The sequence below is a fragment of the Lygodium microphyllum genome, chromosome 4, assembly GCF_053477565.2.
Source record: "Lygodium microphyllum isolate KBCC chromosome 4, Lygodium_microphyllum_v1.1.10, whole genome shotgun sequence".
NCBI classification, from domain to species: domain Eukaryota; kingdom Viridiplantae; phylum Streptophyta; class Polypodiopsida; order Schizaeales; family Lygodiaceae; genus Lygodium; species Lygodium microphyllum.
Window position 1 is genome coordinate 7,560,112 of NC_141138.1, and position 23,823 is coordinate 7,583,934.

General features: G+C 40.8%; 1 protein-coding gene across 1 annotated transcript in view; it reads left to right on the forward strand.

Moving 5' to 3' along the window:
• The window catches only part of LOC148036772 (ATP-dependent DNA helicase PIF1-like), a 33,591-nt gene extending 15,959 nt beyond the window's left edge, over nucleotides 1–17,632 (forward strand). The window contains exon 2 of the mRNA XM_087675650.1: nucleotides 15,502–17,632. Coding sequence (XP_087531776.1) covers nucleotides 15,502–17,093 — 1,592 coding nt within the window. The 3' untranslated portion in view covers nucleotides 17,094–17,632. The remainder of the gene's footprint in view (nucleotides 1–15,501) is intronic.
• Nucleotides 17,633–23,823: the final 6,191 nt, after the last annotated feature.

Here is a 23,823-nt window from a genome sequence, read left to right on the forward strand (position 1 = left end):
TGCGACGGCAGGCACGCGATGGATTGGAACCGCAGTGGGGCTCACGGCGCATGAGTGACGGGTGAACAAACCCGTCATCAAATTTTTTTTCTCTTCAAAATCTTTTGAAATTCCCCCTCTCTAACCAAGGTTCGCGCTCGCAAGCACAAAATCTCAGATTTGTGCAAAATTGAGCCAAAAATTTGGGGCTTTTCCCGAATTTGGGGATCTCAACACAGAATTGGATAGTCTAACTCAGAAATTGCAAAGTTGGTGCACATTTGTGCAGGAATTTTGGGGCTTTTCACATTTTAGTGAAATTCTTTCAATTTCACTAAAACTAGTGCTTGTAGGACTTGGAAAATTTGGGGATTTGTCCAGATTTGGTGCGAGCAAGATGCAATAGTGATATCTATCTTAGAAATTGCAACAACATCGACGTAAAGCCTATGAGATGGCCTACACATGAAACACCTTGAAAAAAGTTTCCTAACATTATGAAACATGTTTCTTGGCAACTATGATAACAACAATGGGTTGTGGCACAAAGGAAGAGATCAAAGGAAGCAAAGGAAGGACAAGGGCATAGATTAGCTGCACCAACGAATGTCAATAGCGAAAGACAAGTCCAGACAGGTGGAACACCCCAAATAGCTAATCACCACTTGGCAACTTACGACCCGACAAAATAACGATGCATGAAGACCCCAAAAAAAAAAGTAAGGAAGCATAGGAATTTTGTGACATTTTGTCCCCGATATTTGGGCTTTTCATGTACATGCGCAAATTGGGCTGAAATTAATCCAATTTCTCGACATTAATCCAATTTGGACCTCGTGCAATTTGGGGCTTTTGCGGTTTGGGCAAAATTTGTGCAGCATTTGGTCAGTTTATGTACATGCAGGTTGAATTCCACGCAATTTGGACATCAACACTTGGTAAAATTTGGGGGTCTTGCTGAAATTACTCTATTTTGGCAAAATTGGCCTGTCCTATGCATGACAGCGAAAATGCAGATGTGAGGTTGATGCTTTGAGCACAAAAATTTTGGGTCTTTTGACCGTGTGTGTCAAATTTTATGCCCGTGGTTACATGTACAAAAGAAATTTCAGCTAAAATTTGGGATTTCTCATGTAAGCATATGCCCTTGGAACAGCTGTAATCAGTTGTGGAATGCTGTAGCACGTGGCTTGGTGCTTCTGAAAATTTATTTACAGATCTGAAATCTGTGCTTCTACGTGGTTATTTATTGCTGGTTGATACTTGTTTGTACCTTGGTCACTTGGGTGACAGTTTTGGGCCTGCATTTGCTTTTTTTGGTCACATTTGGGCTGAAAATCATGGCTGGCAGCAATGACAGTAGTAATCTAATACACATAAAGAAGCTTGAAGGCGCACATAACTTTGCAGTTTGGCAAAAGCAGTACTACAATATCCTGTTGCAAAAGAAGCAGGCAAAGCTGATCAAAACCAAAGGGGCAAACCCCGCAGACATGGAATAGGACGATTGGGATGAGTTAAATGAGCTTGCACGTTCAACCATAGAGCTATCGATTTCTGATGCCTTGCTGTTCAACATTGAAGGTTTGGATTCTGCATATGCTGTATGGACTAGACTGGAAGAACTGTATGCATAGAAGAGTGTTGCAAGCAAAGTGTATTGTCTGAAAAAGCTTATGGATTTGCATATAAAAGAGGGTACAGCAATGTCTACTCACTTGAGTGAGTTTAACTCCATTTTCAGCCAGCTGGTTGCCTTGAAGTTCATGATTGATGAGGAATTTAAGGCTACTTTCTTGCTTTGCACTCTATTAGAGAGTTGGGATACATTCAGGACTGTTATGAGCAATTCTAATGTGATTCTTTTGTATGCTGATGTAGAGAGTGCTCTACTTATGGAAGAAATGAATCGGCAAAACAATGCATCCAATAAGTCTTCCAGTGTTTTGCATACTAGGGGCAGATCACAACAGAAAGGCAAATATGATAGCAAGGGATGTAGTAAATCAGGTGGCAAATATGATAGCAAGGGATGTAGTAAATCACGTGATTGCTACAAATGGAAGAAAGAGAAAGGAAAAGGCAAGAAGACAGATGATAACAAGGAAGAGAAGAAGGACAATCAACCTAAGAAGAGCAGTGTAAAAATTGAAGAGGTGAATGTAGTCACTCATGACAGTGATAGTGGGAGTGACGTACTCTGTCTCTTCACACTTTGGTGCACATGCTTTACTTGCAGATACTGATGATGACATGCATACCTGGATTCTCGATTCAGGTGCTTTCTTTCATGTCACCCCTCATCGTAGTGGTTTTCCGCCTATACCCCACATGGTGTTGCCCATCTTGGGGACAACTATGCATGTGAGATTGCAGGTATTGACAGTGTGCAGTTACAGTTTCAGCATGGCTTTGTCTTTACACTTCAGCATGTACGGCATGTATCTTAGCTCAAGAAGAGCTTGATTAGCACAAGCAGCTAGATGATGATGGTTTTCATACCACCTTTGGTGATGGAAAATGGAAGATCTGTAAGGAATCTAGGATTATTGCTAGAGATTGCAAGAGTAATGCTTTGTATCCACTTCATGTATCTAGTGTGCGTGACCATGTTGTTGCCGTGACCGAGCAGCCAAGCGTTTCTTTGTGGCATGGCCGGTTGGGATGCATGAGTCAAACATGAATGAAAGTGCTTTTTCGTTTGGGTTACTTGCCTTGTCTTCGTTATGCTGATTTTGAGCATTGTACTTATAGCAAACATGCATAGATGTCTCACAAAAAGTCTCTTTCTTTGAAATCTTCTCCTCTAGAGTTAGTACATTCGGATGTATGTCAAATGCCAGGATTATCTTTAGGGGGAAAGAAATATTTTGTCAATTTTGTCGATGATGCTACACAGAAGGTATGGGTTTATCCCATTCGTAGCAAGGATGAAGTGCTTGATAAGTTTAAAAAATTCGTAGCATTGGCTGAAAATCAGACAGATAAGACACTTAAGTGTCTTTGCTTTGACAATGTTGGGCAAGAAGCGTGGTCGGGCAAGCCACCTTCATATGCTCATTTGAAAGTGTTTGGTTGCGAGGCTTTTGTGCACATTCATAAAGAAAAACACAGCAAACTTGAGTCAAAGTCCTGTAAATGCATTTTCCTAGGATATGGTGACAAGGGTGAAATGGGGTATAGATTGTGGGATCCCGAGAAAAGGAAATTAGTATGCAGCAATGACGTTATATTCCGGGAAGATCGCATGCACAAACAACCCGAAAAGATAGAGGAGGTCCGTAGGGTTGTATTCCGGGAAGAAATACATTTTGGACAGCAAAATGTGCTCGTTGTATTTGCAGCAAATACCTGTTGTAAATGAACTTGTAAATGCAGGAAATGGAAATGATCAGCTAGCTATTGCCCATGAAAATGAGCCATTACATGTGCAGGAACAGCCATGACAACAAGCTATTAATGCTGATTTGCAGGCTGAAATGCCAGGGCAGCATGTTGAAAATGGAAATTTGCAGGAACAGCCAGCAAACAATGACCATTGGGTTAGGAGATTGTCTAGAGCTACTAGACAACCTAATAGGTTTGTTCTTGGTGTAATTAATGTGGCTGATTATGTCATGTTGATAGATTGTGGTGAACCGTCTTGCTTCAGGGAAGCAATGGACAGACATGACAGCAAGAAATGGTACAAAGCCATGTTGTCAGAGATGGAATCTCTTGAAAAAAATGGCACTTGGGACTTGGTGCAGTTGTTTAAAGGGCAGAAAATCCTTCCATGCAAATGGGTTTACAAGATGGTCACTTCTGGTTCCTCACCCAAGTACAAAGCAAGATTGGTTGCAAAGGGGTACAAGCAGGAGCATGGAATCGACTTTGATGAGATTTTCTCTCATGTAGTCAAGATGACTACATTGAGAACCATTTTGGGCTTGGTTGCAGTTGAGGATATGGAGCTCATACAAATGGATGTAAAGACTGCGTTTTTACATGGTGATTTGGATGAAGACATATATATGTAGCAGCCTGAAGGGTTTGTTGAACAAGGGAAGGAAAAAATGGTATGTAAACTCAAAAGGAGTTTGTATAGGTTGAAACAAACACTAAGAGAATGGTATCATAAGTTTGATACATTCATGTAGTCCCAAGGCTTTCATAGAAGTCAAGTGGATCACTGCTTGTACACCAAGAAGGCAGCAGATAGCAACTTGATTATCTTGGTTTTGTATGTTGATGATATGCTGATTGCTGGCAGGGATACTCATGCCTTGGATTCATTGAAGCAAAATCTTCATGGCAGCTTTGACATGAAGGATCTTGGTGATGCAAATCACATTCTTGACATGCGAATACTTAGAGATAGATCGAAAGGCTTACTCTATCTATCTCAGCAGGAGTATATCTTCAAAGTTTTGCAACATTTCAATATGGAGGGGGGGAAAACAATTGGGGTTTCATTGCCTCCATATGTGAAACTTAGTGCAAAGAGGATAGCCCTACATTTGATGATGAGAAGGTTGAAATGGCCAAGATAACCATATGCTTCAACTGTTGGCAGTTTGATGTATGCTATGGTTGCTACACGTCCTGACATTGCCTTTGCAGTGGAAGTGGTTAGCAGATACACGGCAACCCCTGGCAAGAAGCATTGGGATGTAGTGAAAGGTATTATGAGATACCTCAAAGGCACAAAGGAGTTGTGCATCGGCTTTGGAAAGTAGAAGGCATCTGTTGTTGGCTTTACGAATGCAAACTATGTTGGTCATGTGGACTGCAGGAAGTCCACTTCTGGGTATGTGTTTACTTTCACAGGAGGAGTAGTCTCTTGGATCTTCAGGCTTCAAAAGTGTTTTGCATTGTCTACTACAGAGGTAGAGTATGTGGCTGCCACTGAGGCATGTAACGAGGCTTTATGGCTTTCACGTCTGGTGGGAGAGCTTGGCATCACAGAGTTACTTGTTCTCCATTGTGATAGTCAGAGTGCTATCATGCTAGCACAGAATCCTGTCTTTCATGCAAAGACTATGCACATATAAGTGAAGTACCACTTTATTAGAGATGTACTTGACAGCAAGAGCATTGAGCTTGTCAAAGTGCATACAGATGATAACCCTGCAGACCTTCTCACGAAGGGTTTTCCAGCAGAGTGGTTTGCTCATTGCCGACAGATGATGGGAATTGGATAGATATATGTATTTCAGTTTTGTACATACCTAGACTTAGCTGATTCTTTTCTCCTCTTAAGGCACATTGCCTTTAGGTGGGAGGTTGTTGGGAATAAAGGCCTCGTGCCTTTTAAATGTGCTCAGGTGTGAACACACCCTTAGCACTTGTACTTACACATATATATCTATCTAAAAACCTAAAGGTACACACTCGTCATTGTACCTGAAAACGTGCTCACTCTCTACTTTGCTCTCTCTCACTCTCTTTGGCTCTCACTGCGCACAACGACATTTTATCTTGATCTCCGTGCCTAACCGGTCCCTACAGAGGCAACTTTATATGGAGGTTCAAAATGCAAGGAAGATGATCACTTTTGAAGATATGGCAATAACTCTTCGTTCACAGTTACAGCGTGTTTTAGTGGTTTTTATTCCACCTTGATTGCTTCAGGACAGTCTGAGACTCTTCGGGAGGAAGAGTTGGTTCCTACGGTCTTGGACTAAGAGGAGCAATCGAAAGGGACCAATGCTTCTAAATCTGAGGCCTTGGTTGGTCAATCCTCTCTGAAAAAGCGGAAGGACCAAAAGAAGGAGGAGGAGGACAAATCTAAGAAGGACAAAGAAAAAGAGTCTACTTGTCACATTTGTGGCAAAATAGGTCACTGGAAGAAGGTTTGCCCGACAAGGAGAAGAAGGAGAAATCTTCAAAGGATTCTGGAGGAGTGGCTGCTCCCTCATAGTTGCTTTCCTTCACTTGGAAGTGGTTGAGGATTTGACCTTGATGGCTTCTAATGCTGTGTTGACAGCCCTATTCACTCGGGAGTGGATTGTTGATAGTGGTGCCTCTCGGCACATGACTCGTTTTTCAGCAGGTGTTGCTTATTTACGGTCTTCGTATGGCCAAATTCTCATTGGTGACAGTTCGTCTATTCTTATACAGGGACAGGGCAATATGTATCTTATTCCAGTTGGATGTGGTGGTACCCATACATCTGAGGTACTTTATGTGCTGCCCTTGGGGTACTATCTACTTTCAGTGCACAAGATTTGTGTCCTCGGTGTTTTGGTCGAATTTGATGAGGATTCTTTTCGGATTCTTGATTGAGGATCGAGACATGTTTTTTCTTCAGGTTATGAGGAGAATGGAATCTACATTGCAGTCTTATTCTCCCTTACCTTCTCTTCTTCTTACCTCACAAACTTAGTTCGAGCTTTGACATACTCAGTTTGGCCACCTTAATTATGATTACTTTTGGAAGGCGTCAAAGGAACAACTTGTTCAAGGTTTGTTGAATATTGTGGTGAGCTAGTAGCCTTGTATATCCTGCATTTGTGGGAAGTAGACTCGTGGTGCTGTTCCCAGCAAGGCTTTGAGGCGGTCTTCGTACCCTTGGAGCTTGTTTCTATCGATCTTTGTGGAGTGATGAGAACGGAGTCCCTTTGCGGGAGCTTGTATTTCATGCTCATCGTGGATGATTACAGTAGGATGACATGGACTTATTTCTTGAAGATGAAGTCAGAGGCTTTCTCCAACTCTAAGGATTGGTTGCTCTTTGAGGAGAATCGATTGGGCCGGAAGTTGAAGACCTTACGATCGGATAAGAGTGGAGAATTTGTTTCTAATGAGCTTGCTCGTTTTTGTGCAGATCATGATATTCACCAAGAGTTTGCCAATACAAACAACCCTTAGGGGAATGGCATCTTGGAGAGAGAATCACAGTGTGATCGAGATGGCCCATACTATGATGGAGTATTGTAAGACACCTCAGTGCCTATGGGTTGAGGCTATGGCTACTACAGTTCACATCCTTAATCGTTCTTCTATTGCCACTTCCATTCATTTTGCATCCATTGGTGAATAATTTTGAAGCTTTTAAGAAGCATGTGGAAACTTTATCTCTAACTTTACTTGCCTCAAATCTCCACTAGGTTGTAGGCCTTTCTTCTCCTTAAGCATTGCGATGCTTTATATTTTTACATTGCTACAATTCCAACTTAACTAATATGCAACGTTGCATCCAATTGACTAGCCCCTCGTGTGTACTTGACATGCTAGGAGTACCAGATGCATTAGGAAGCATTATTGTTTGCATACTTTGGACCATTGCAATGTGACTGTCCATGGGAATTTGTATACTACCAACCATACTAATATATATTTTCCTATACATTGCATGCATTATTAGCAACATTTTTCCTCATGACCAACACAATATGAAGAATTTGTATGACCAACATTAATACCATGAGTTCCAAACATAGTGGGCCTGAGATCCTGTTATCTCCTCCGCTAATCCAAGTGTCTATTGTTGTCAAAACTGACTAGCAAGTCTCCAAACCAATTGCCCCTTGGTTTTCTTAGGGATTGGTCTTCACCCTGCTCCTTAAAAGACAAATTCAGCCCCAAATTTGATATTGGCTGGCTGGTCTCTTGAATCTCCTTGAAATTCCTCAAATTTAGCTATTGGAATTCAAGTCCTAGGCTCTTAATTCTGAGTACACATCTCCAGGCAATTGTTAAAACCCTAATTTTTGTTGTAATTTAGGATTTATAGCAGAGATTGATCGAAATCTTTTCCTCTGATGACTCAAATTGTTGAAAAATAGTGAGATACCTTGAGAGAGGGCTAGGGGATGAGAGAGAATGTTGTAGAGAAAAACTTCAAAGTTTCATTGCGAGAAATACTCATAAGCTACTGTTGCCTTGCTCAAATAGACATGGAAGCTATCATCTATAGTTGAGGACCACCAAAAAGACAGCTCCCTCCTCCTATATGTTATTATTTGCACTAGAAGGATCTTTGGTTGATGTCATTTGCTCTTGGAGGGCTCTAAACTGTTATCACATGCTGTAGAACTGATCCTTGGTGGCTGCAAATCACATCACTAGCCTCTCCTTGCTCTCTAATAGCCTCCTCTCTCATAATGGTTGAAATAGATTTCCAGCTCCTAAAAACGTTTCTCCCACTTGCATGGGCAGGTTTTGTCAAGTGGTAGACTGTTAACCCAATTTTTTAGCATTATTTAACTAATTAAATTAAAGTTTAAAATATTAATTTTAAAAATTAATTTAATAATTATTCTAGTGCTTAAAAAATTAATTTCACCAGTCAATAATTAAATTAGCTAGATCAATTTGCCTTCCAAGTATCTTTGAGCAGTAATTGATCCTTGGATTGACATTAATTAATTAATTAATGCCTAGTCTTTAATGTCACCACTGACATTAGTGGCCAATAAATTGATCTAGGCTCAAATCTGATACCGAGTACCACCTGGTACATGTCAGGCATGACTCATTACAACTTTTGTATTTGATTTTTCAATTGCATCCTTGGGGTCCTTAGCTTGTTACCATGAAATAACTATCATGTGTATCACATATGCTTAAATAACCTTGCACATTTGATTAATAACTTAAGCAAATGTTATCAACAAGATTAAAACATCTAGGATTAAAAAGGGCCAATGTTTGAGTGACTTTGAGATAACAAAAGACACATTTAACTGCTTGCCAGTGTGTAGTACTAGGGCTTTGCATAAAGCGTGCTAATTGATAGACCCCAAACTAAATATCCGGCTATGTATTACACCAATACAATAAACAGCCAATAATGTGCTGATAAAAGTGAAGCATCAAAAGTTCTCTTGCATCCTCAAGTGTAAACCTATGGCATGTCTCAACGGGAGTAGAGATAGGCTTGCAGTCTTGCATTTGAAAACGCTCAAGAAGTTGCCCAATGTACTCAGATTGTTGCAAAATAATGCCCCCCCCTCAACTGTAGTAAATTGTATGCCAACATAGTAGTGCAAGTGGCCAAGATCTGTCACATCAAAAGCATGCTGCAATTCAGCTTTTAAGGCTGAAATATGGGTCTCACAAGGTCTAGTCAACAACATGTTATCCACATAAAGAATGAGAATCAAGAGGCTATCCCTATCTTTGCGGATATAAAGTGTGCTTTCAATGTGTGAATTACAAAAGCCGAGAGCAATCAACCATGTATGTATCTTCTCATACCATGCTCTAGGTGTCTGCTTTAAACCATAGAAGGCCTTGTACAAACAACCCACTTTGCTTTGTGACCCTTTTGGAACAGAGCTAGGAGATTGACTGATATAAACCTCCTCATGAAGATCATCATTCAGAAAAGCAGTTTTCACATCCAATTGATGCATATGCCAATCATAACAACAGCCAAACCAATGACATTGTGAATGGTAGTCATACGTGAAGTGGATGTAAACATCTCATCGTAGTCAATCCCATGCTATTGGGCATACCCTTTGGCAACAAGCCGCGTCTTGTAGTGGTCAATGCTACCATCAAATCTGCATTTTAATTTGTAAATCCACTTAGTGTCTGTAGCATGCTTGTGAACGGGCAAGTCACGTAACTCCCATGTGCCATTTTTATCAATAGAGTTAAACTCTGATTGTATAGTTTCCATCCAATGTTAATTTTGTAAAGCATCATGTAGAGAAATAGGTTCTTCATTGCATGCAATAGCTACAAGTGCATGCGCAACCAAGTTACCCTATCCATGGCGAGTGGTTGCTCTAGTTCTATGGGGAAGAGGAGTAGGTCGTTTGCTGTCCCCCAACGTATCTAATAGCCATAGCCATCTAGGGATTGTTTTGGCTTCCAAAATATTAGCCACTCTCTCATTGGCCACTTCATAATCAGCAATGCCTTTATCAATGGGCTGAAAATCATGTTGCTATTCAGCATGCATTTGTTGCTGTAAACCCTTAATAGGTTGTTGAAACTTACCAAAATTAGGTTCACTTTGCTGAAATAAAGGTAACAAATTGTCAAACATGTCCATAGGCCCTACATTGAGCTGATTTTTGGAATCCATGAAGGGTTGACCAGCATGTATAGTGAATACCACATCTCTACTAACAAAAATCTTGTTGGTGGAGGGTTGGTACAAGCAATGCTCTTTACTTTCTGCACTATAACCAATAAAAATGTATTTGACAGCCTTGTCTTTCAATTTATGTCTTTGTGGTTGTGGCACCAAAGCATATGCCAAACAATGAATATGTGACACCACTAGTTTCCAACCATCCCAAGCCTCATAAGGCATACATTCAACCAATGCTTTAGTTGGGTTGCAATTCAGCACATCTACTGCACACATGATAGCATCAAGCCAAAACTTTGGGGGCAGCTTATTGTGTGATAGCATATAATGTGCCATTTTCATTAATGTGTGATCTTTTCTTTTAGCCACACTGTTTTGTTAAAGTGTGTAAAGCATAGTGTACACTGATAGATAACGCCCCTTTCAACCAAGGAGTTGAACTCCGTGACATATATTTCTCCCCTTGATTAGTACATAGTGTAATCATCTTGCATCCATTGCCATTTTCAACCAAGGCCAATAATGTTTTAAAGCATACAAAAAGTATCCTTTGATGGATTTGAAATGCTTGGGCCCACAAACATCACTATGCACAAGTTGTAATTTCTAATTAGCATGTGTAGCTCTACCTTTGGGAAATGAAGCACGATGCATTTTACTAAATACACAACTTTTCATACATTACGAGTAGTGCTTTCAACGGAGAGAGATCAAGCACCATATTTTCTCTTTTTAGGTGATGTAAACTGCCATAATGAAGATGACCAAATTGAGCATGCCATAACTCAGTGTCATCCACAATGGTGGCATTAACCTGTAATGCATCCTTTGATACTCTCCTCTCATATAAATCAAGTTGATAGAGTCCATTGTACAAAGTACTAGTGACAATGAGAGCATCCCTATCATTACAATCGTAGACACAACATTGATCCATGTGGAATTTAACCACAAAACTAACACATGCAATGGCTGAAATTGAGAACAATTTTTTTAAAATGCCTGGCACATACAACACCTTTTCAAGCATGATAGTTTTCCATCCACTCAGGAATGGAATTTGGTCAAATTTGGCCAATGCTGAATTGGATATGAAGCATCGTTTGCACATACAATGGATACCCCTTTTATACATTTGCATATGATACAAACAAGTCACGAAAGGATTTTATGTGCTTAGAAGCACCATTGTCAAAATACCATGTGCTGTAATTTTCAGCAACTAAAAGACCATGCTCATGTGAAGAAGGTTCATACAAACAAGGCACAACAAAGGCATAAAATTGAAGCTTACCAAATGTGTGGTTGTATCATTTGCATTTGTTGAATTTTTAGCAATACTCGTGCTTGATTGTTTCTTGGCATCCTCTTTTTGCATTATTCAATAATATGCCCCTTTTTCGTGCAATAATTGTATCTCTTTTTCTTAGCACCATCAGCCTTAGTGCTTGAGGAGTCCATTGAAGAAGTTGCTTTGCCTTTATTTTTTGAGCTCGAGGGCTACCATGACTTCCCTTTGTTTCAATGGCTAGCTGTAAATGCTTGATTATCCATACTTATATTAGGCAATTCAGCCTTGATTGCTCTTCTTGTAAGAATAGTGATATCAAGTCATCAAATGTGTATGCATTAGCATCTCCTTTTGCAAGTAAACAAAGTGTAGTGGCAAAGCTCTAATAAGTATCAGGTAGTCTAGTCAAGACCGTAGATACAAGAGATACATTGGGAATGATTTCATCAATATTAGCAAGTTGCTTCATAATATCCTTAACACGTGTAATGCATGCATCCATAGAATCACCTTCTGTCATGTGCTCCGTCTCAAGTTGCTTATGCAGTACAAGTCTCATTGTGCATCTAATACAGCCAAGCAAGCTTATCCCAAGCATCCTTGGCCGTTGTGAACGGCTGAATATGTAGGATAACTTGTCTCTTGCATGAGAGTGCAATCAAAGCATGAGCTTGGGCATCATGCCCATCACATTTCAATTGGGAGGTGCAGAAGGAGTTGGAGCAAAAGATCCATGGGTGACAGTGGATGAGGTAGAAGAACTTGTGACATTCTGTGTAGTTGGGCTTGTGGGCCTAACTTTTGAACCATATATCTAATCCCAAAGTTGCTTGGCAACAAGTACATGCGTCATCATGTATGTGCATATGGGATAATTAGTGCCATCTAATTTGTGTGAGTTCCCAAACATGTTGAGCAAATCATTTTGCCTTGCCATTGCTTGTTGTTGCAATACATAAATATAACAAAGAAAAGACCAAAAACTCATAATTTTTGAAAAATTGATGGCATTGATGAAGAAATTTGGTTGAAATAACTCCAATGTGCGCGAATGTCGATGTAGAATATGTAATTGGCCTCAATATCAGTGAATTTAGGGAAATTTTACAAAAAATCCAAAATTTAATTGGTGAAATTTGAGCTCAAATGTGAAAAGCCCTAAAATTTGGCACAAGACCGAGCAATTTCTGAGCACCAAATGCATAATTTTCAAAATTTTGGTGAGATTTGGGATTTTCTAGCAAAGCTTCAAAATCCTTGAAGAATTTTGAGGAAAATTGAGAGGTTTGATGCTAAATTCTCAAAATTTGTGTTTGAAAGGGGCATTGCGTGTAAACAGGAGCAATTTTAAGTGGCTTATTGTTGATTAAGGCTTGGGAAATAATAATAATTTAATGTTTGACTATTGGGCATTGGATTCAACGTGGTAGGGTAGTGGATTTGCATGCGATAGGTTCGAGGAGAGCTATTGGTGTGCAGCATGCAGCCAAGGCAGCTTGTCGGTGTGCGTGCAAGGGAAATGTGTTGTTGAGCAGGATATCGAGGCAAATAGGCGACATGGTGTGTAGCCCGTAAGCCGGAAATGTGGACATGTGCACGTGGAAAAACAGACTAAACATGAGGAGACGGGGTATCGCAACCTGAATATGTTGCACGTGGGAAAATGGACCTACCTTGGAGCTATCGTGTTAGCTTGTTGGGACTATTGAACTGAACGTGGACAGGCTGGCATGGTGAGACAATACTGTTGGTGCAAGCTTGAGCTGGTTCTATATGGGTACACAAGATAGAGAATGCATCAGGCAGCTGAGCTCAAATTGAAAGTGGCATGCAGACTGAGAAAGAGAGTAGTGGAGCTTGAGACTCAATGGTGGCTATGGCGGCACGTGAGCAAAGTGGCAGCAGCGCAGCTGAGATGTATGGCTCTAAAACCACCGTTAGGTTAGGATTTAGCAGTATGCTCATACTCACACATACATACTCGGTGTGAACAAGTGAAGAGCAAGAGAGGAGAGTGCTAGAAGGTCACATCCATTATGTGAGAATTAATGAAAGTACAGTCCCTAAGGTACTAAGTACCACACCTATTGACGGGTGTTCATATGGGGGGGAAAAACCCTTCTCTAGCTAGAAGGTAAAAAGTGCTTGTGGGATAAGGGCATGTTCACACTAAAACTTAGGAGGAACACAATAAGTAACAAAATAGCCTTCCCTTTGCTTTTGCTGAGTGGTAGCTTTTCTAATCCATTTTTCAGCAATTTTCATAATTAATAATTCTAAAAATTAGTTTTAGCCTTGGACCCTGCACAAAAAGTTAATTGTGTCCATCCACAATTAAATTGGCTAGGCCTTTTTGACCTCCAAGTGGTCTAATGCATTATTTTCCCTAAAATTAGCATTAATTGAATAATTAATGCGCCTAGTTTCCAGTGTCACCATTGCTATATATTGGTCAAATAAATGCCCTAGGACCAAATTGCACATTTGATTTGCAACTAAATCAAAATGCTAATCAAAGCATAAAAATTCACATTCCCGTGATAGTGGAAGGCCAAGCTTCCCTATCAGGGGAAAGTTTTCACTTGGAGGCTTCTTATTGGGGGTCTTCACATAGGGGATGTGTGCAATGTCGTGGGGGGGAGGGGGGGGGGATTAGGGTGGAGTGGGGTTTTTTGGGGGGGTGAGGTGGGGTGGGTTGAGGGGGTTTTTTGAGGTGAGGTGGGGTGGGGTGAGGGGGTTTTTAGAGGCGGGGGGGGGGGGGGGGGGGATGAGGGTATGCCGTGTCGTGGGGGGGTGAGGTGGGGTGGGGTTGTGTCATGTTGTGGGGGGGGCGGGGGGGTGGGTGGAGCGGGGTTTTCTTAGGGGAGGAAGGTGTGCCATGTCGTGGGGGGGGTGAGGTGAGGTGGGGTGGGGTGGGGTGAGGTGAGGTGGGGAGGGGGGTTTTTCCAGTTTTAGGGTGGAGTGGGGTTTTTTGGGGGGATGAGGTGGGGGGTTGAGTGGGGTTTTTTGAGGTGAGGTGTGGTGGGGTGGGGGGTTTTTTGAGAGGCGGGGAGGGGGGGGTGGGGGGGGATGAGGGTGTGCTGTGTCGTGGGGGGGTGAGGTGGGGTGGGGTTGTGCCATGTTGTGAGGGGGGGATTGTGCCATGTTGTGGGAGGGCGGGGGGTTGGGTGGAGCGGGGTTTTCTTAGGGGGGGAAGGTGTGCCATGTCGTGGGGTGAGGTGAGGTAGGGAGGGGGGGGGAGGGGTTTAGGGTGGAGTGGGGTTTTTTGGGGGGTGGGGGGTTTTTTGAGAGGCGGGGGGGGGGGGGGGGGGGGGTGATGAGGGTGTGCCGTGTCGTGGGGGGGTGAGGTGGGTTGAGCAGGGTTTTTTGAGGTGAGGTGGGGTGGGATGGATGGAGCGGGGTTTTTTTTGGGGGAGGGGCGGGGGGGGGGGGGGGGCGGGTTTTGGGTGGAGCGGGGTTTTCTTAGGGGGGTAAGGTGCAAAACAAATGCAAGAAGATGACATGCAATCAGAGCTCCAATGTTTACAATAGACTTTGACGGAGGTCACAAACAGGAGATAACAGCAGAGATACAGCAGATTTTAACAGAGGGAGAAAGGTTTTTGGGTTTTTTTTTTTTGGGGAGAGAGAGAGAGAGAGAGAGAGAGAGAGAGAGAGAGATAATCTAAAAGGTCTTCTACATTGGCAGCTTGGCAGCTTGACCTTATTCAGCACACTGATCTCCTTTTAGGGAGGACTTGGTCCCTTGGCATATGGCAATCTTTGTTGTGACTTTTGTACTCTTTTAGTTATTTGATCTTCTGTAAAGCGAGTTTATGCACGATGTCCGAGAGCCATCATGTAATCTTGTACTTTTTTCGTAATTATGACAATTACCTATGAGAGAGAGAGAGAGTGTGTGTGTGTGTGAGATCATCTATGGAAAACAAAGAAACAAACTAACAAGCTAAGAGCTAGAAGCTAAAGCCAACACCTTACTAGGATGGCCTGACTTAAAAAGTGATGCCCCATATTGAGCTCTCTAACGTGGTCAAATTTGTGCCCAAACTCAGCCTAGTTAAGGTCCTCCATTTTAGAGATGAGGGGTTTCTTGGGGTTTTGGGGGAGAATGAATAGGGGAGGGAGATCTTCAATTCCTAGTCCTTCAAAGGTTATATGGCTTGATTGTTTACACGATTTGCTCTCTTTACTTTTGAAGGCGACATTTTGGAAGCCGAAAATAGTGACTTGGGACAGGATGTTGCACTTAAGCATGAGTGTTCTTCGGAAGAGCAGAACTTATTGGATGATCCATGGGAAGAATATATCCCCTTGACAGGTAACTCATTGGATGAGGATGATTTGCCTTGGGAAGGATATATCCCATTCAGTGGAGGTCCAGTTGGACATCTAAGGAGAAGGCTGAGTGATAGGTTTAATATCAGTAAACCTGTTTCAACAAGTCCTCTAGAACATGACGATGGACCATTAAAATTTACAATGCAGCAAATGAATGTCTTGGAAGCAGTGGCAGCAGGAAAATCTGTCTTTATGACAGGCTCAGCTGGGACTGGAAAGAGCTTTGTGCTTAATTATATAGTAAGGATGCTCAAAAGGAAGTTGGATCCTAAATCTGTGTTCATTACGGCATCAACTGGTCTAGCAGCTTGCAACTTACATGGAACTACCTTGCACTCGTTTGCTGGCATTGGTCTTGGACAAGAGAAGCCTGACAGACTTTTAGGGAAGGTTTTGGGTCAAAAGGAAGCCAGGAACCGGTGGAGACGTGCAAATGTTCTTATAATTGATGAAATCAGTATGATAGATGGGGAGCTGTTTGACAAACTTGAGTGTGTAGCAAGGGGCGTGAGGAACAATGCAAAATGTTTTGGAGGTTTGCAGCTTGTTGTCACAGGGGATTTCTTCCAGCTTCCTCCCGTGAATCCCCCAAATCCTCGGAAGTACTTTGCTTTTGAAGCTGAATGCTGGAATCATTGCTTTGATTTGCAGGTTGAACTGAAGCATATCTTTAGACAGTCTGATGGAGGCTTCATTAAAGTCTTGAATGAAATAAGGAAAGGAGCACATACTCCTGAAACACTTAATAGTCTCAAAAAGTGTTTTCGAGTTTTAGCTGATGATGGTTCAGGGATTGCACCAACAAGATTGTATCCTTTGAAGGTTGATGTGAAAGAGGAAAATGCACAGGAGTTGAGGGCTTTAACAGGGGATGTTTTCATCTTTTATGCCCAAGATGAGGCCCGCACTCCACTTTATAAGTACACACTTGGCAACATGAAGACAGAAAACGAGCTACACCTTTGCATTGGAGCACAGGTGATGCTGGTTAAGAACCTTGACACACATGCTGGATTGGTGAATGGTGCTAAGGGAGTTGTTATAGATTTTACCTCACAGTGGATGCCTGATAAAGACAATAAAGAACTACAGTCTGTGGCTCCCAAAGTAAGCCCCACAAAGCAATGGCCAGTTGTACGCTTTGCCAAGATGACGATGACCATTGGCCCGGAGAAGGAGACAGTAGAAGACGGTGGTGTGGAGGTTGCAAGTAGGATTCAGGTACCATTAATCCTTGCATGGGCATTAAGTGTTCACAAATGTCAGGGAATGACTCTTGACAAGGTGGAGACTGACCTGTCAAGAGCCTTCGAGTGTGGAATGGTGTACGTTGCTCTTTCTCGAGTTAAGAGTCTGGATGGACTGCAGCTTATTGGATTTGACCCAGGTAAAATTAAGGTGCACTCTAATGTCAGCCTTTTTTATGAGAACCTTGCAAAACAAAGCTGTTAAAAGGGCACGACTTTTCAAGAATAATGAGCAAAAATACAGAGCATATACTTTAGGCTTAGCCACGGGCTGTTTCAGAATGTTTAATTAAGCTGGTCATTACCTAGTCTAAGGCCCTGTTATTTGTAGAATCTTGGGATCCATCATCCCTTTCATCCTATATTCAATATCTGTTCAGGAAATTCTTCCCACTTCTGATCTCTTCTTTAGTTTTGTGTACACCTCTCTCTCAATAATCAAGTGGCTATCCTAGTGGTAAACCTCTTATTTTATCAACCCACAAATACTCTCCGTGTAATCAAGTGGCTACCCTAGTGGCAAAGCACTTGTTTTATCGCCCCACTGACTGGTTTCAAATCTTGCTTTTATGAAACTATTTTGTAAGCTTCACAATTCGAAGCTACACTCTTGCACATCATACACTCTCGTTCTTCACATTTGCCTCTCTTTATATGTCTGGCAATTTCATTGTTTGGAAAGACACATGAAAAGAACACTTGATCATTTAAAGAAATTCAAGAGGCCAGTTTTTGTGGCATATTTGAACCCATTGCTCGTGTGATATTAGCATGACACATAAATACTTGGGAGTTTTCATCGGTCTTCACAATAATGAAGGTTGGATGTTTTGTGATACAACACTGAGGCTTGAGACTTCTCTAAGGTATTTACTTGTCTCTTGATCTCCTCAACCTATTTTGTAGCACTTCATACTTTTAGAGCACAAAATGGACAAGGTAACTACAGTATATCTAATATGCTACTTGTGTTTGTTGTGTAAATTTGTTGTAATTGTTGATAATCGAGGGTGATTGATACGAATGGACAAAATTGTAAGTTGGTCATTAATCAAGGGGAGACATCACAAGTGTTATAAATATTAATTGAAAGAAACTTGTATTACCTTGAATAAAGATTCACACTTGTGGACTTGGGTACATTAAATAGTGATTTTTGTACTTCTAAATAAAAGATAGATAATTAAGTTTTGGATAGGTCAATGGCAAGTTGTGAATATATCCAAGTAAGCAAGGATTTTCATAAAGGTGCTTTACACCTAAGTCATACAAACTTGCCTCATGCCAATGCTTTGCATAGTTGCTACTATATTTACTAATTCAAACTAATTTTGATATGTTAATCTTATTAACTATATAAATGATTTATTATTATACTATCTTACTTTTGTAGTGTATATATTTTCTATGTGTTCCCCTTTTCTTCCCTTTTTAATTCCTCCCTTTCTCCTGCTCTCTCTCTCTCTCTCTCTATGTATCTCTCTCTCTCTCCATATTTTGTAGAAAAGTTGTGTTAATGAATTAAAATGTTTGGATTATCCTTTCCCTATTTTTTCGGTGCGCTTGTTCTCAATGTCCAAATTACTCTCTTCGTGTCGCCCATCTTTGCTTACTTTGCTTTAGCTTGCTTCGTCCGCTTTGCTCACAATAGCTACTCTGGCAATGCACTACATTGGGCCAACTTAATCTTTGCAAACCTAATTGTGTATGGATCTAGCCCAACTTTGGCCAAGGGAGACAGACCATCGTTTGTGTGAATCCATCGAAGCTAACTTGGCCATTACTTTCAACGTTGACCTTATAGTTTATGGCGTAGTGTTGCTTGCTTCTTTTACGTTCTCCTTGCTCTAGTGGATTGAGAGAGAGAGAGAGAGAGAGAGAGAGAGAGAGAGAGAGAGATGTGTTTTACGAAAAAAGAGAGAGAGAGAGATGTGTTTTACAAAAAAAGAGAGAGAGAGAGATGTATTAAAGACCAGATTAGCCTATGGGATATATCCATATACAAAAGAATATCCTCATGATATCAGATAAGTGGAAAGTGTAAAAACTCCTATCTAATGTGATTAGTCATCACTTACATTTACTTGTACTTATTGTTTGCATACCTGTATACTACAGGTGGTGGTCTCTTGTCATTGTCACTTTTTTTTTAATTCCTACTATGACAATAAAATAAGTGAAGGTAGGTCACACATTAGGATTGTTGGAGTTCTCACATGCTATCTTACTTTCTTTTGCTTGAATTTTCATAGCTCTTGTTTCTTTCTTGCATCCGTTCGTGCTTTCACTTTTACTCCATCTCTCAACTAGTATCAGAGTGGGCATTCAGTCACTACATTGACATTGCATTTAGCTTGGGAAGAGAGCTAGACTTATAGCTTTTATAACAACTCCGTTTTAGTCTATTTGAGGCATTCGTTGGCTTATTTATCTTTAGTACTTATTCTAGGTTGGTCGAGGAGTTTCCCAAGGCTTAGTTGAGTCTCGTTGAGTGCTTAATGTATTGAGAAGTAACTATTCTATTTATTTTGAGTTGATATAGGGCATGTTGCAGAAGTCTTGGATAATTATGGTTGCTTTATAGCACTTTTATATAAATTTGGCCAGATCTATTGTATAAGATAGAGGTGTTCTATAGCTAGAAACAAAGAACATGAGGAGAGCTACAAATCTGAGTAGCTTTGCTTTAGTGATAACACACACACTCGAATGTCCACAAGCGGGGCACCTCCCTCCAATTATTAGCTAAGAGAGCAAGCAATAGCCACATTGGCATTTTTCCTATGTGCAAATATGATAGCTCACAAGTTGAATGAGCAATGAAGATCTTGATCACACTATAATATTCTTGATCAATGGCCCTATTAAGAAGGACTAAGCCAGTGTTCGAGTGGTAAGAGCTTGTACTTACACAACCACACCATGTGAACATAGATGTCCAACTAGCTAATGCACCTAGCAAGACTTGAATCCACAGCCTTATGACTTTGAGCCGATGTGCTAACCTATAGGCCATCACCTTTGAGACACCAAAATTGCATATGAAACTATGCTTAGATAGCATTGACCACATAAGAGTATCTTATTGTGCTACACTTTGTGGTAGAGAAATTGAATTCTATGTTTGATGAAGTCTAGTAGGATTCTCTCTCTCTCTCTCTCTCTCTCTCTCTCTCTCTCTCTCTCTCTCTCTCTGAGTGTACGTGCACATGCACACACACATGCATACGTGCATACATGCATGCATTTGTTTGATGTACACTCTTTTAGACTTACATAGCCATGCATGTGATGAATGTAGACATTCTAGAATTTGAACTTAGAGGTAATCCTTTGTGGTCCCCTCTCCCTCCCGTGTGTGTGTGTGTGTGTGTGTGTGGTGCACATTCATTTAGAAATATATATCCATACGTGTGATGAATATAGAAATTCTAGAAGTTGAACTTAGAGTGCATGTCAAGCATTGCTCATATGACTCAGTTGTGCATGTTTTCTTCTTTACTTAAAAAACTTCCTTCCTTTGTCTACTATTTGCATGTAGTTAAAAACATATTGAAATCTCTAAAATTTATCAAAGCTTATTGCTCTCTAAAATAGCAACTATGAGAGAGAGAGAGAGAGAGAGAGAGAGAGAGAGAGAGAGAGAGAGAGAGAGAGAGAGAGAGAGAGAGAGAGAGAGAGAGAGAGAGAGAGAGAGAGTGTGTGTGTGTGTGTGTGTGCATTGGGGTGGGGGGTCTTGCAATTAACTCTTTGTAAAGGACCCGCTACACTATCTATTTTGACACCATCCAAGTGAGTCAAATTTACCTAAATATGAACTTTAGAATGGTAATATTTTGGTGAAAGAAGGTAAGCAATTTAATGCTACATCCCATGATGTCCCATGTCTAACCATAGAGAAAGTGGGTAGCTACCACAATCATTTAACTATTTCTTAGTATTTATCTAGTTATAGATTAAGAAATAGGAAACTTGTTCCTTTATTTTACCAACTCTAATGGGTTATCAAAATCACTTTCAAAAAGCCACAATCATCCATATAATATAGAATGCAATAATTCTTCTAGCCTATTCCAAGCCAGTAATAGTATTAGAATAATCCCAAACCTCTCCTCTCCAAAATAAGTTACTATCTTGTTTAAATAAAAATCAAATGAAAGCAAAAAATCCTAAAAAATAGTTGTTTTTATTCTCTTTGTAGAATGCATGCTAATGAGAAGGTTGTTGAAGGAGTGAACATCATAAAAAAGAAATGTAGATGGTGAGAGGGAGAGAGAGAGCTTGAAATCACCTCTTCCCAAAAGGTACAATCATCCATATAATATCTGACTAGGTGCTAGAAGCTGAAATTAGTGTTAGGATAGTTAAGGAATTTCATGCCCTAAGCCATGCTTTTTCTCTCTTTTTTCCCTTCTCTCCATTTTCCTCCTCTCTCTCTATTTTTCTCTCTTCCCTCTCTCTCTCCCTCTTTGTTTTTCTCCCTATACCTCCTCTCTCTCTTTCTCCCCCTCCCTCTCTATATTTCTCTCTCCCTCTTTGTTTCTCTTCCTCCTTTTGTTTCTCTCTCTCCCTTCCTCTCTCTATTTCTCTCTCTACCGAGGTACTGTCACTTAAAGGCGATTGTGCCCCTAGTGAGGGAGAATGAGAAAATAAAAGCAACAAAGTACAAATATACATAAGTACAATAGGATGAGGAAATATGTCGTCTCATCCAACACCTATTAACTTCCTAAGGAAGACAAAACACTAGATTGAGAGACTTTTTGTGAGCAGATTTGTGGGATTTTGGTTAGCTGAGATCTTGACAAGGTCAACAGACATGTCCTCAATGGCCTCTCTGATGAAGTGGTAACACATCTCAATGTGTTGAAGTTCACTAGTATATAGATTATCTCAACTTTTAGTCCTAGGGATCTACTCTTGTTAGGCCTATGTAAATCACTAACCCTACTCGCCACCCCAAAAATCTATTCATACAACCAAAACTACTCTTCTTATGCAACTTCTAAGCACAAAGGCTTAGAATCAACAATGTATGAGTGCCAATAACCCACCACTTCAAATGCAATGAAGGTAGAAGTCCCAACCCCAAAGGGGATCTAGATCTACCCAAATGACCATCTCTTCTCAATAAAAAGGCCCTAAACACATGTACAATTTTTGCAGGCCATGTATGACACCTAGATGGGTATTCGAGGCCCTATCATGTGCCTAAGGGCACTATCAAGGTTGTAGATACCTTTGTCTCCCAAGCAAATCATGCCCTTGCAATCGAGTCTCTAGGAGCCATTTCCTTATCCTCTACTAACACCATCACGAGTAATCAAAACGGGAAAATACAATAGAGTAGCAACCATGTGCTACTACTTTATTGGGTGTCTATTTTGAATGGACAAGAAAAATGGAGTGCTGGAGTACTGAAGCGCTAAGGGACATGGAGCGTGACTATTCAGATCTATTAGTTTACAGTTTGGATATGTCAATTGGTATCACATTGGTGTATTCTTTGGTAATGGATGTATCACATTGTATTTGTGCTAAGAGTAATGCTGTATTTTGAGAGCATTATGAGAGATTGCTACATATTATGATATACTCTGATGGATTATGGACTTTTCTTCATTCTAGTCTACTGTCTTATTTTGTATTTCTATTCTATGCATTATGAGTGATTGTTGTGTTTACATATTTCTATGTTGGGTTTGGATTGTTCTATGCATTATGAGTGATTGTTGTTGTGTTCACATATTTCTATGTTGGGTTTGGATATGATGTCTTTTGGGGTTTGATGTTTGTGTTTGTACTCGATTTTGGCAACCATGACAATCATTCCTGTATGCATGATTTGCATGCACATGCACTCGCAAGGCTTGCCAACATCTCCTATGGCTCCAAAAACTCAATTAGAGCTCACCGACAAGTTGTTTGCACCTCTTCTACTCTAGTTGTGGGCTTCCCTATCCCATTGCATGGTGTTCTTGTTACTATTTGGATGGCGGCTTAAGCTCAATCCTCCCGTCTTGTTTTCTCAACATTTTTTGGGTCTTGTTCAAAACATCCAAATGCTTTCATCTTATATTTTGAGGTGACCTATGCTATGAATTTTTCAACAATGTGGCGGATGATGCTCATAAGGTAGCATTGTTTGAATCAATCTTGCAGAAGAAAGAGGCAACATGCCTAGCAGAACGACATGATTGGGCTACTTAGGCTTTGCCTCAAGCAGCGTGTGCACATCAAATCCATCAAGATTTGTCTAATGCCCCCCCCCAAAGCCGAAACAATTGCATCATCTCAAGCAAGGTGATTCTACTGTGCAAGCTTATACTACTTAATTTAAAGTTCTACTAGGGCGCATTGCACAAGCATAGCGGCTAGCTGGGGAAATGCTTCATATTGTGTATGTCCATGGTTTGAATCGAGAGCTTCAGAAGGCTTTGGCCACGGAAGATCTTGCTACCAATACTTTGGCTAATTTTTATCAATGTGCTTTTAGGGCCACCATGGTCCTTGAGTAAGATTAAAAAGGGAAAAGAGAAAAGAACACCAAGTTTGTTGCCAAAAATTATGGTTTAGAGTTTATTGATTTCGATTTGGATGTGGACTCAAAGGAAGCTAGTAGTAGTGAAGATGAGGCGTCTAAGGAGGAGGGTGCCAAGAAGGCCCAAAAATCCATAAAGAAGGACGAGGACTGCAAATCCTCAAAGGGCACTCGCAAAGTTGTAGTCCAAATCCTGTATGTTCCAAATGTAATAATCTGGGTCATCTAGCAAAATCGAGTATGGTTTACAATAGTGTTGATATGGGATCTGCAAGAGTAATATACATAATATCGATATTTGCCTCTCGTACAATGCTTGGAATCCAATGGTTTGCATCGGGAATGGCAAGACACATGAGAGTCACAACTTGCCAACTGAGATACCCTAGGGTCA